General features: G+C 41.5%; 1 protein-coding gene and 1 long non-coding RNA gene across 3 annotated transcripts in view; one reads left to right on the forward strand and one right to left on the reverse strand.

Annotated features, from left to right (window-relative positions):
• Nucleotides 1–12,630, reverse strand: part of cntfr (ciliary neurotrophic factor receptor) — a 278,017-nt gene that overhangs the window by 158,722 nt on the left and 106,665 nt on the right. Inside the window, exon 3 of the mRNA XM_051938344.1 lies at nucleotides 7,324–7,405. Within this exon, the coding sequence (XP_051794304.1) occupies nucleotides 7,324–7,405 (82 nt within the window). The remainder of the gene's footprint in view (nucleotides 1–7,323; nucleotides 7,406–12,630) is intronic.
• LOC127530811 (uncharacterized) overlaps nucleotides 1–12,630 on the forward strand; it is a 232,295-nt gene that overhangs the window by 27,709 nt on the left and 191,956 nt on the right. The window lies entirely within an intron of this gene.

Raw genomic sequence — 12,630 nt, forward strand, 5'->3', positions numbered from 1 at the left:
CATCACCTGCAACATCCCAACTGTAGTTTTTAACAGACTGGTTTTAGACAAAGAACTCCGTTTCCATTGAAACACCAGGAGGAGTGCACGTTCAGTACGAGCATCAACACGGCCGTGCTGAACGTGCGCTCTCTTTTAACCAAAACTTTTATGACTAACAACCTGATTTTAGACAATAAATTGGACAGTCTTCTCCTGACAGAGACATGGCTGGGCACTGATGCACCTGCTGTCCTCACCGAGGCTTCCCCACCAAATGTTAAACTTCTTATTCTCCATCAGACGGTAGAAGAGGAGGAGGAACAGCCTCCATCACTAGAGACACTCTCACTCCAACCGAAATGTCTTTTAACTGTCTCTTTGTCCTGGTGGTTCTGATGGACTGCTGGTCTGTCTCTTTGTCCTGGTGGTTCTGTAATAAACTGGTGGTCTGTCTCTTTGTCCTGGTGGTTCTGTGATAAACTGGTGGTGTGTCTCTTTGTCCTGGTGGTTCTGTGATAAACTGGTGGTGTGTCTCTTTGTCCTGGTGGTTCTGTAATAAACTGCTGGTCTGTCTCTTTGTCCTGGTGGTTCTGTAATAAACTGCTGGTCTGTCTCTTTGTCCTGGTGGTTCTGATGGACTGCTGGTCTGTCTCTTTGTCCTGGTGGTTCTGTAATAAACTGCTGGTCTGTCTCTTTGTCCTGGTGGTTCTGATGGACTGCTGGTCTGTCTCTTTGTCCTGGTGGTTCTGTAATAAACTGGTGGTCTGTCTCTTTGTCCTGGTGGTTCTGTGATAAACTGCTGGTCTGTCTCTTTGTCCTGGTGGTTCTGTGATAAACTGGTGGTCTGTCTCTTTGTCCTGGTGGTTCTGTGATAAACTGCTGGTCTGTCTCTTTGTCCTGGTGGTTCTGTGATAAACTGGTGGTGTGTCTCTTTGTCCTGGTGGTCCTGATGGACTGCTGGTCTGTCTCTTTGTCCTGGTGGTTCTGTAATAAACTGGTGGTGTGTCTCTTTGTCCTGGTGGTTCTGTAATAAACTGCTGGTCTGTCTCTTTGTCCTGGTGGTTCTGATGGACTGCTGGTCTGTCTCTTTGTCCTGGTGGTTCTGTAATAAACTGGTGGTCTGTCTCTTGTCCTGGTGGTTCTGTGATAAACTGCTGGTCTGTCTCTTTGTCCTGGTGGTTCTGTAATAAACTGCTGGTCTGTCTCTTTGTCCTGGTGGTTCTGTAATAAACTGGTGGTGTGTCTCTTTGTCCTGGTGGTTCTGTGATAAACTGGTGGTGTGTCTCTTTGTCCTGGTGGTTCTGTGATAAACTGGTGGTCTGTCTCTTTGTCCTGGTGGTTCTGTGATAAACTGGTGGTCTGTCTCTTTGTCCTGGTGGTTCTGTAATAAACTGGTGGTCTGTCTCTTTGTCCTGGTGGTTCTGTGATAAACTGCTGATCTGTCTCTTTGTCCTGGTGGTTCTGATGGACTGCTGGTCTGTCTCTTTGTCCTGGTGGTTCTGTGATAAACTGGTGGTCTGTCTCTTTGTCCTGGTGGTTCTGTAATAAACTGCTGGTCTGTCTCTTTGTCCTGGTGGTTCTGTAATAAACTGCTGGTCTGTCTCTTTGTCCTGGTGGTTCTGATGGACTGCTGGTCTGTCTCTTTGTCCTGGTGGTTCTGTGATAAACTGGTGGTCTGTCTCTTTGTCCTGGTGGTCCTGATGGACTGCTGGTCTGTCTCTTTGTCCTGGTGGTTCTGATGGACTGCTGGTCTGTCTCTTTGTCCTGGTGGTTCTGTGATAAACTGCTGGTCTGTCTCTTTGTCCTGGTGGTTCTGTGATAAACTGCTGGTCTGTCTCTTTGTCCTGGTGGTTCTGTGATAAACTGCTGGTCTGTCTCTTTGTCCTGGTGGTTCTGTGATAAACTGCTGGTCTGTCTCTTTGTCCTGGTGGTTCTGTGATAAACTGCTGGTCTGTCTCTTTGTCCTGGTGGTTCTGTAATAAACTGGTGGTCTGTCTCTTTGTCCTGGTGGTTCTGTAATAAACTGGTGGTCTGTCTCTTTGTCCTGGTGGTTCTGTGATAAACTGGTGGTCTGTCTCTTTGTCCTGGTGGTTCTGTGATAAACTGGTGGTCTGTCTCTTTGTCCTGGTGGTTCTGTGATAAACTGCTGGTCTGTCTCTTTGTCCTGGTGGTTCTGTAATAAACTGGTGGTCTGTCTCTTTGTCCTGGTGGTTCTGTAATAAACTGGTGGTCTGTCTCTTTGTCCTGGTGGTTCTGTAATAAACTGGTGGTCTGTCTCTTTGTCCTGGTGGTTCTGTAATAAACTGGTGGTGTGTCTCTTTGTCCTGGTGGTTCTGTGATAAACTGGTGGTCTGTCTCTTTGTCCTGGTGGTTCTGTGATAAACTGGTGGTGTGTCTCTTTGTCCTGGTGGTTCTGTGATAAACTGGTGGTCTGTCTCTTTGTCCTGGTGGTTCTGTGATAAACTGGTGGTGTGTCTCTTTGTCCTGGTGGTTCTGTAATAAACTGGTGGTGTGTCTCTTTGTCCTGGTGGTTCTGTGATAAACTGGTGGTGTGTCTCTTTGTCCTGGTGGTTCTGTAATAAACTGGTGGTGTGTCTCTTTGTCCTGGTGGTTCTGTGATAAACTGGTGGTCTGTCTCTTTGTCCTGGTGGTTCTGTGATAAACTGGTGGTGTGTCTCTTTGTCCTGGTGGTCCTGTAATAAACTGGTGGTGTGTCTCTTTGTCCTGGTGGTCCTGATGGACTGCTGGTCTGTCCTGGATGAACCCTGCTGGTCATCCATTGTCATCTGGGATCATCTGCAGCCACCAGCGATGCTCCACAGGATAATGTAACCTCATTTCCCTCAACTCAGGAGCTAAAACAGGCACATTCTGACCTCTGGCATGTTTGTTTGTCCGACTGCAATCCACCACTGTCACTAAACATGCTGGAAAACAGACGAATGGAAGCTTTATATGTGAGAAACAATGTAGACTGCAGAGTGTAACGTCTGAACCAGATCTTAGGAATCTTTGGTGGTGGGGTTTAATGTGTTTTTATATCATCGCTGTGAACATAGTCAGAATTTTAACTACAGTTATGAATACAGAAATCAGACTGTGTACGCTCTAGTCTTGTATTTTTATGATTTTTCTGCCCCACAGCAGAGCAATCTGCTTCCTATCTAATGCTAATGAATAAAAATGATGCTATTGATCCTCGGAGGTATTTTTTCTTCACTTCCTCCCTTCGTCTGCCACTAGGATGCTGATGTACGACTGGAACTAAAACATTCTCGCTCAGGGACAGTAAGGAAACACGTTTTAACACCAAAAGCTGTAAACAGTCAAGGAAATGCATGTTGACAAGTGTGCTGTTTACTGTTAGCATGTGTTAGCGCTGCAGTCAATGCTTGAAGCTTTATATTCATGTATAACACCATGAAAAGCTGTGAGGATACCCTCTGTTATCTCTGTCTGTCTGCTCTTATCTTCATCTGTCATTTATCCTCTATGTTTTTGTGTTTTTCTTTAACATGTGTCTGTCTCCTGTCTTCTCATCCAACCCATTGCCTCCCCTCTGCCCTCCAACCATCTCAGCATCAATGTTTCACTTGCAATCAACGATCAGATCCATATTCAAGGAGGACTAATTGGCGTGGCCTCTTAATCTTGCGGTTTTTCCCTCCATGGGTTCCTAGCAGTCACTTATTTTCTTTCTTTTTTCTCCTGTTGTTTTATTAAGGAGCTGTCATTTCTGCTGCTGGAGTTTCCATCGTTTCAAATCCAGCTCCTCACCGGCTGTACAGACTTTATCCGAGCAGTATCTGACCGTTTATACGTCACAGGAGAGGCTTTTTGAGATAAGACTGAGCATCAGTAACTAATTAAAAATCACTGATGTTGTAGATTTACTATAAAACTCATACTTTGTTCCAGTGGCGGGTCCAGCATGTTCCAGAGTCTTTTGTTGCTTCACTCACACATCAAAGTGTTTCTTCGTCTCATCGCAACCATTCGAATGGAATACTGTTCACTTTATAATCAGAGTGTTTGGCATAATTTAAATCCTTCAGTGAGTCTCTGAATGAAAGCACGACCAGCACACACTTGAACCAAAGGAATAATAAGTTTAGCTTCATTCCACTCTCAGAAGGTTTTCTGTGTGTGTTCGATGTGTTCCATCTGAGGCTGTTTTACTCTCTCTGTTTCTCAGATGACTTCTCGTTTATTTCATGTTGCCTCATCTGTTTCTCCGTCTCATCTCGCTCCGCCCTCCATGATCCCTCCGCCGGCCGGCTGCCTTTCACTCTCCATCTCCTCCAGACGACATCGACTTCTGGAAACGTGAGGCTTGTATCCGTTTGTTTGACTCGGTCTGAAGATGTTCTCTACCGCCGCTTCTTATTGTCTTTGTTCGGCAACGCGCTGCTGTCATTAATTATGAAGTCTCAGATGGATTTCCTATACACCCCATGTCACACACAAACACACACGTATACACACACAAACACACACATGTACACACACAAACACACACAAAGACAGTGTGTGTCCTCTGTGTGTGCGTTTTGTATAAATTGAGTCAGACCTAACAAGAGAGTTCATTCCTCTTCTATCCCTCGGTGCCGGCTACGTAGATGTATGTGTGTGTGTGTGTGTGTGTGTGTGTGTGTGTGTGTGTGTGTGTGTGTGTGTGTGTGTGTGTGTGTGTGTGTGTGTGTGTGCGTGCACGTGCACACTCGCTGCCAAGTGAGGCGTACCCCCGGGAATCCTGTCAATCAAACTAGCTGGCAATTTGTCAGAGAAACAAGGCGCTCTGGAAGACAGACAGATGTGAGTACATGTGGGAGTTCCAGGCTATGATTTGGGTGCAAACTTCCAGACGAGTAACACTGCTGCTTTGTTATTTGGTCATGCGTGTGCAGCTCTTTACACGGACTAAACAGGAATGGTGTGTTCCAGAGAATCTGAAAGCATGTATAGGAACGAAATCAGAGCCATTTCCACACAGCTGAACTGCAGTTCTCCAGAAGTTTTGATAAAAAAAGAGCCACAAACAGATAAAGATGGAGGCTTAAGTCAGCGATCAGACCTCTACCCATTTAGCTTCAGGTCCATTAGTGGCAGATTTAAGTTCCATTTGCAGTTATTTGCTTTCATAAAAGGTTTCAATTGGGTTTTGGTTTGGTTTAGGCACCAAAACTGCCTGGTTACATTTTAGAAAACATCATGTTTTGGTTGCCATGACAGCATATTAGACATTTGGTTAACCCTGGTGTCGCCCTGCGGGTCAAACTGACCTGTTTTAAAGCTTCAAAATGTGGAAAAAATATAGATTTTTGCATTGAAACTTCTGATGTCCACATTTTCAGGATATTTTTTGGTGGAAAAAAAATGCAAAAATTTTTTTTTTAAGAAATTCAACAAACAAATCAACCAAAATCCAGTGAATTTCAATGGATTTTGGTTGCTTTTTTGTGAATGTTCTTAAAGAAAACATTAGAAGTTTTACTGATATATATGGAATCACTTTAGATATTTTTAGGATTTTTTTGAAAGATTTTTCTCATTTTTTTAACTATTTACAAGAATTTTCTTGTCAAATTTGGGGGACTATTTTAAATAAAACGTTTGAGGAAAACTTTTAAGGAATTGTTGGATTTTTCTGAAGGTTTTTCAAATTTTCAGAAATTTGGGTAATTTTTTTTGCTGAATTTTTGTATTTTTTCACACAAGGAAGCAACATTTTTGGTGCCCATAAATGAAGACAACAAGAGGGTTAAAACACCAAAACTACTTAGTTTGGGTTCAAATATGAATGCTTGAAGCTTCTTTATTTTCTCGGTCAAAAGTGTGGCGAGTGAAATGTATTTTTGATTCGTTACAAAGTAATCTGACAGAGAACAAGTTTCTGAGAACACAGGTTAGTTCTATTGCAGCTGATTCTAACTAAGACAAAAAAAAACACTTGAACACACACAAAAACTTCTTCCTAAAGACAGAACTATGTGCTACTGATTCCTCCCTCTATTCATAACCGTTATTCCCTGAAGCGCTGCCTTTTCACCTTTTCTCTTATTATTTTTCCTGCTCTCTCTGTCTTACTTTTGTTCCGCTTTTCTGAACACAAAAATAGATGCAGAATGATCAGTAAAATATCTGGAAAATATACACAATTAAGTCAGCGGGTTGAGAGAAGATTAAAAAGAGTGATTACTATTTCAAATAAACAACTTGCATTAAAATAAATACGGCATATTAAATTGAAACCTGTGACTTAGTTTCATCTTCTGCACATGTGATTCTTTTCATTTTCTCTCTGCTTCGTCCTGCTCTCTTCCCCATCATTCCCAATCTGTCCATTTCTGTTTGCCTTCTTTTTTCTCCTCTATTTTCTTCATTACTTCCATCCACTCCTTCTTCTTGTCTCTCACCTTCTCAGCTGCTTCCACATCCACCCCAAAGACACATTCCTCTCTGGGTTTGTGCGTCTGACTGAGCGTTTGTGTGCGACCCTCGTGACATATTGATGTGCGTCACTGGGGACTTATTGACTTCCTCAGACCCTTTCTGCGGGTCAGCTGACTTAAACGGCCCGGCCTCATTGGCTAACAAGCCGAGGCCACTCTTCACCAGAAGTCAAGTGACAAATCGACTCCCTCAGACCGTTAAACACACACACCATTTACACACACTTTAACTTATGGTCATGCATCTGAACTCTCTGTGGAGCAGACACAGCGTTACGTCTTTAAATAAAAAAAACTCAGAACACAAATCATTTGAACCACGCTCATGATCATCAGTTGACCTGACTGGATCCTTTGTTGCACCAGGATTTGTTATGGAGGTAGCCTTGGCAATGTGGACAAAATATTAGGAAGAAAAACAAACCGATTTACCCGGCTATTGTCAGGATGTTTGCGAGGGAGGAAAAGTGAATTTGTCACAGGTTTACCGCTGCACCTTTGACCTCACAGAGAGCAACTTCTACTGTAGTTCACAAGTGACATCCAGAAACCTTTACAACTAAACAGCAATAAAAACAGCAGCGAATGCAAAATGATAGCAAGCTGAGTGTGCATTGATTGTGTCTGATGGGAAAGTGGACACTGTTCAACTGCAGTAGAAGAGAATGCAAAAAAAAAGTCACAAAACCACAGAAAAAGTAGAAAAAAAGCAGGAAGAGAACAAATGAAATGACTTAAGGTTGGAGTAAAGTTAAGAAGAAGAGTACAGAGCAGTAGAATACAGTAAAGTTAAACTCTGTTTCCTCTCAGACAATGAAGAGGACGGAGCAGGCCTCGGCTGAGAGGTGAAGCGTGTCATGAAGGAGCAGCAGATAAAATGCGTACTCACCCAGCTGACTGCGTCTCTGAGCGTAGGCCACCACCACAGCAGCCAGAACCACGCAGCACAGCGATGTCACAAGGTTGGCCATCTGTAGACACACACACAGCAAAGTCATCAGTGTGTCCGCCCGTCGTCCTGACTGACTGACAGACCCATAGACGCCTACAGCAGCATGCAGGAGATGGACAGATAGCTGCTTCCTGTCTCCTCTCAGTCACAACCACTGGAGTACTTCTCTTCTTTTCTGCTTTCTTTCTTCACTCGTAAAACTGCTCTTATTTCTTCCCTTTACTTCCCTCACTCTGGCAATCCTTTTTCACAGTAAAAACCTCCTTCTCTTTATGTGCATCTGTCTCTCCCTGTTTCGTTGTGTTCATCAGCTAATGGGTCCATCCTCTCTGGGATGGGCTCTGGCCAGCAGCTCTTAAAGGTATAGCACGCCACAAACAAACAGGAAACAACAGGAGTCCAGGACACTCCTCGGCCTCGCCGTGGCCTCAGAAAAGATTTAGATCCTCAGCTTAAAGATGGAACCCCCTGAAGGCCCAAAACCCAGAACAGCAGAAAAGACAGGTGTTGCTGTTTTTAGTTTGTTTGTTTTTAACTCTTTGACCCGTTTTAAAGTTTGAAAACATGGAAAAGAATATATTTTACAGTGGAACGTCCACATTTTCAACATTTTGGTGGAAAAAAATGTTTCTTAAGAACATTCACAAATTTTTACTAATTTAAAAAAATAATATTTACAGGAATTTTCTTGCCAATTTGGGAAATTTTTGAAATAAAACTTTTAAGGAATTATTGGAATTTTATTCCTGAAGGTTTTGCAAATGTTCAAAAATTTTGGAATTTTTTTTGCTGAATTTTTGGATCTATTTTCAGATAATGAAACTTTTTTTTTTGTGCCCATAAATGAAGACAACAGAAAGGTTAAGTCTTCTAAATCAGAGCTACAAGCAGCACAAAGACAAGAAATTGTCAGATTTTCAACTTTCTGACAGTCCTTGAACTGATCTTCTGTAACGACTGGAAACATGAAGCAATAATTCACTTCCATTAAAATGATTTTATGCAGCATCCTTCATTTAAATCTGCAAAAAGCAAAACAACAACAATGTCTCCAGTAGCTACATTCTGTAAGAAACAAGTAAACAAACAAACAAGCACAAGTGAGGACATGCCCTCCTGACCACAGCCAAGCAGCTCTTAGGCTCTGATGGGAACAGAAACCCAACAAAAACAGTGAAATATTTCTAAACATTAAATAGAATATAAACCAATCCACACATATGTCTCCTCACAGCAAGAGGCAGACCTTAAAATAACAGAGAACCAACCAATCCAAAGCTCACCTTGCTACAGAAAAATATCAATAATATGTGGAATCATAGGTTCTGTTTTAGTTTTTTAACCTCTCAGTATCTGTTGGTACGTAGGAGAATATTCTGTATGTTTACTATTATTATTAGGTTTTCCATTTTTTGGTAACAAACAAATCATGAAAGCTTTGTTTCATCTCTTTTATAACTCCTGGTGTTTTCATTTTAAGACCTTGCACTGCAGACAGTTTTGAATTCTCTGCTTCTAGCCATGATTGTGCTGTTTGGACTTTATATCGTGGTGAAAAATGTGCACACAGTGAGTAAAAGTGTGACAGGAGCTTAAAAATAAGCAAAAGCCCAGAAACCACCAGGGGAATCAGAAGGTTAAACAGAGAAAGAAAGAGTTTGACATTTTGGGAAAGGGAAGTGAGCTTTCTCTTTTTTGACACCAATGTACAGAACTGTCTTTCCTGTGAAGCTAGAGCCAACAGAAAGCTAATTTAGCATCTAAAGTTCACTGATGTTTGGTTCGTTTGTAGGTTTGGGTGAGAGTCTAACTACAAAAATGAAGAAGGAGGCTGACGGTTATTTTTAAGGTGGCTGATCCTGTAAAAGAAAAAGGACATTGTGGGGTTTTAAGGGGAGCTGCTAAAGGTTTTCTCTTGACAAGCTGCGGTGTTTTGATCCAGCCATGTGTGCAGCATCTCTGGCTGCAGGACATGTAGCCGATCCAGTCCATGAGCACCACTTTCTGCTTTCTGTCTGAGTCCTGCCTCACAGTCACAACAGGAGAAGCCCCGGCGGTTCTCACAGAAACCATGGTTCTCCTTCTACAGTGCTGTTTCTTTCTGTTCACATTAAACATGAGGTCTGCGTGTTAATTAGTCCTCCTAAAGGTCAGGGGAGGTACAGCAGCATGAAGGCAGGATGAGGACACCGGAGCTGGGTGGAGGCAGCCAACAACTTGCTCATTTTTGTCTATATTCGGGTTAAAAGGTGGCCTCTCTCTGCATCTACTCTCCACTCTCTGGGCTTCTCCTCCATCAGCAGCTCTGGTTCAGACTGAGGTTGTCTAAAGGTCTGCTGAAGCTGAGATATGAAGAAGGTGAAGAACAGAGAGCTCTAAAAGGAAGGAAAGTGAATTTCCTTGTTGAGGCTCCAGCTGGTGCAAACCTCTGTCATATCCCATTACCTCCTCCTCTTTGTTTGGCTCTTTTCTCTCTTCTCTTTTGACATTTCCCTCTCAGTCTTCCGGTGTTCGTCCCTCCGATCATACCCCTGCTTGTTCCGTCTCTGTCGCGGCCGAACACGAACACGCTAACACATGTTTAAGCATCTCTCAGTAAAAGAGTAAAACTTATCTGCAGAGTGACGCTCGAGAAACACGGAAAAGCTTTTACAAGGCAGAAGAAAATGTCAAAAGGCAATAAAACAGTCACAGACATTAAACGCACCAGGGAATGTTTTCATGAATGACCCGACTGGGGTTTGAAAAGAAAAGCTTTTATGTTCCGACTGATTATGAGCAGAAAAACAAAGAGATGTTTTCTTAAATTGCAAAGTAATTATGTATGAAAAGGAAATGAAAAAATCTCAATTTCTACGGAAAAAAGATTCATTAAACTTGTGAGGGCATTTTAAAACACAGAAATTGAAGAGTTTCTGTATTTTCTGTCAAAACAATCAGCGCAAGGTTATTCTCATCATAAAAATCATTCAGATAACGGCACAGAAGAGGCTTCCTGCAGGATTCTGAAAAGAATCAATCAGAATGATGCTTTTATCCACAAAGTGTGTGGAACAGAACAAAATGTCCGAAATAAAACCAGCATGCATTTTAAAAAATACAAATGAATCTGCAATTCTGTGCAGCAGGAGGAACACGTTGGACGGTATCCGCCTTTAACTGCTCATGAAATAATTCTGTATATGTTAAGAGAACAGTTTTCTTAGTTTCTGGTCATTTTTAATCTCTTTGGGCTCATTTTTCACAGAAACAAACAGTCCTATACCTCCATGTACAAGAAGCACATGCAACTACAAACACATCTTTAATGCAGAAGTTAGAGCATCATAACATTTAAAAACAAGATTTAAATGTGAATTTCTTGCATTATTTATGCTACAAAAAATGTAAAAAGCCTGGAATCAGTGCATGTAGACGTTAAAACACAGTAAAAATAAGAGATAACTCTGTTAGGAAGCCTTTTCTGTATAAAAGTGGACATAAATCACACATCATTTCATTTTTCTGCTTATTTAATTTTACAGCCTAAGAGCCTACAGACAGAACTGTCCTTTTGACCTCCCGATTAAAACAAGCAGCTCATTAAAACACAGGAAAAGCCGTCACCTGTCAGAGTTTGTCCACAGCTGGAAGCCAAAGAAAAGCAGCTCTTTCATAGGCCAGGTGAGGAGGCGGGGTTTGTAATCTGATTGGGTGATAGGTGTGTGATGGAAGTCAGAGGAAGTAAGGTGAATGAATCATAAATGTGTTGTTTATTCTGAGTGTTGAAGACTGACTGTGTGTCTACGAGCTGAAGGAGGAATCTTTAGAAAATCAGGAGAACTTGGTCAACGTCTTCTAGAGCTCTGATGTGATTGGACAGTTTGAAGTGGAAAGACAGGCCTCTGGACCGATTAAAACCCGTTCTCCTCAGACAGGGAAATGGAGCAGGGTGTTGTTCCAGCATTCAGATATGGCTCACAGGTTTAGCTTCATGCACAGTGCTGGACAGAGCTGCATGTTTTATCTGTCATCACACAAAACTGCACAACACACCAACTGATGCAGACGCAGGGCGAGGAGGACGGCTGGGATGTGACTAAATACTAAAAAGCAGCTGATGAACTGTGATTCTGTGGTGTGATCTACACAGACCCACACCTGGACCGATCCACTCTTCATGCTTTCATAAAAATGCTCACAGCTTCCTCTGGAGATCCACAAGTGGAGCAAACTGCAGAAGGAATACCTCCAAAGGACTGGAGAAGGGAGCAAACTTCAGCTCATCTAATCGGTGAGTACCGTTAATCTTTAGCGTCTTTATGGACATTTCCTTTAGTAAACTAATAGATTTAAAACGGGGGAGCAAAGTGAGTGAACAGGTGTGTGGTGTTCTGTGTTTGAAGGCTCTCTGTGAGGTTTCTGGATAAATATTGGGGCTGAAATGTGGAAAACTGCTTCCCTAAATCACTTGATTGCTGATGAACAGAATGCTGATAAACTGGGAGAGGAAGTGAATGCTGGTCGCAGCTGGAGCTCTAATGGTTTCTCATTTAGGGCAAAGAGTGCAAAATGTTTGGCTTTCACAGAATGTGGTGAATCTTTTAATGACATGTGGAATGAAATGATTTTGCTGAAGGATCATAATTTCAAGCTTGGATTTTTGTGGTTTTCCTGATTAAAATGACACAGACGAGGAGTTCAAGGACTGTCGGAAATCCAGGGATTTTTCTGTTACACTTTCTGGTTCTGATAGATTGTGGACTCAACCCTCCTGTTGTCCTCATTTACAGGCACCAAAAATATTTCTTCTTTATCTGAAAAACCCCAAAAAATTCAGCAAAAAAAATCCCAAAATTTCTGAAAATTTGCCATACCTTTAGGAAGAAAATTCCAATAAATCATTAAAAATTTACCTTAAAATATTTATTTTAAAAAAAAAAATTCCCAAATTTGCCAAGAACATTCTTGTAAATATTCTCAAAAAATGAATAAAAAAATCTTTCAAAAATCCTAAAAATATCTGAAGTGATTACTGATTATAAATCAGTAAAATGTCTAATATTTTCTTGAAGAACATTCACAAAAACATAGATTTTTTTTGTGAATGTTCTGAAAGAAACATTTTTAACATTTCTTTTTTTTTTTTCCACCAAAAAATGTTCAAAGATTTCCCAAAAATGTAGAAAATGTGGACATTAGAAGTTTCACTGTGAATTTTTTTTTTTTTTTCCACATTTTCAAACTTTAAAACGAGTCAGTTTG

Source organism: Acanthochromis polyacanthus, chromosome 18, assembly GCF_021347895.1.
Source record: "Acanthochromis polyacanthus isolate Apoly-LR-REF ecotype Palm Island chromosome 18, KAUST_Apoly_ChrSc, whole genome shotgun sequence".
Taxonomy (NCBI): Eukaryota; Metazoa; Chordata; class Actinopteri; family Pomacentridae; genus Acanthochromis; species Acanthochromis polyacanthus.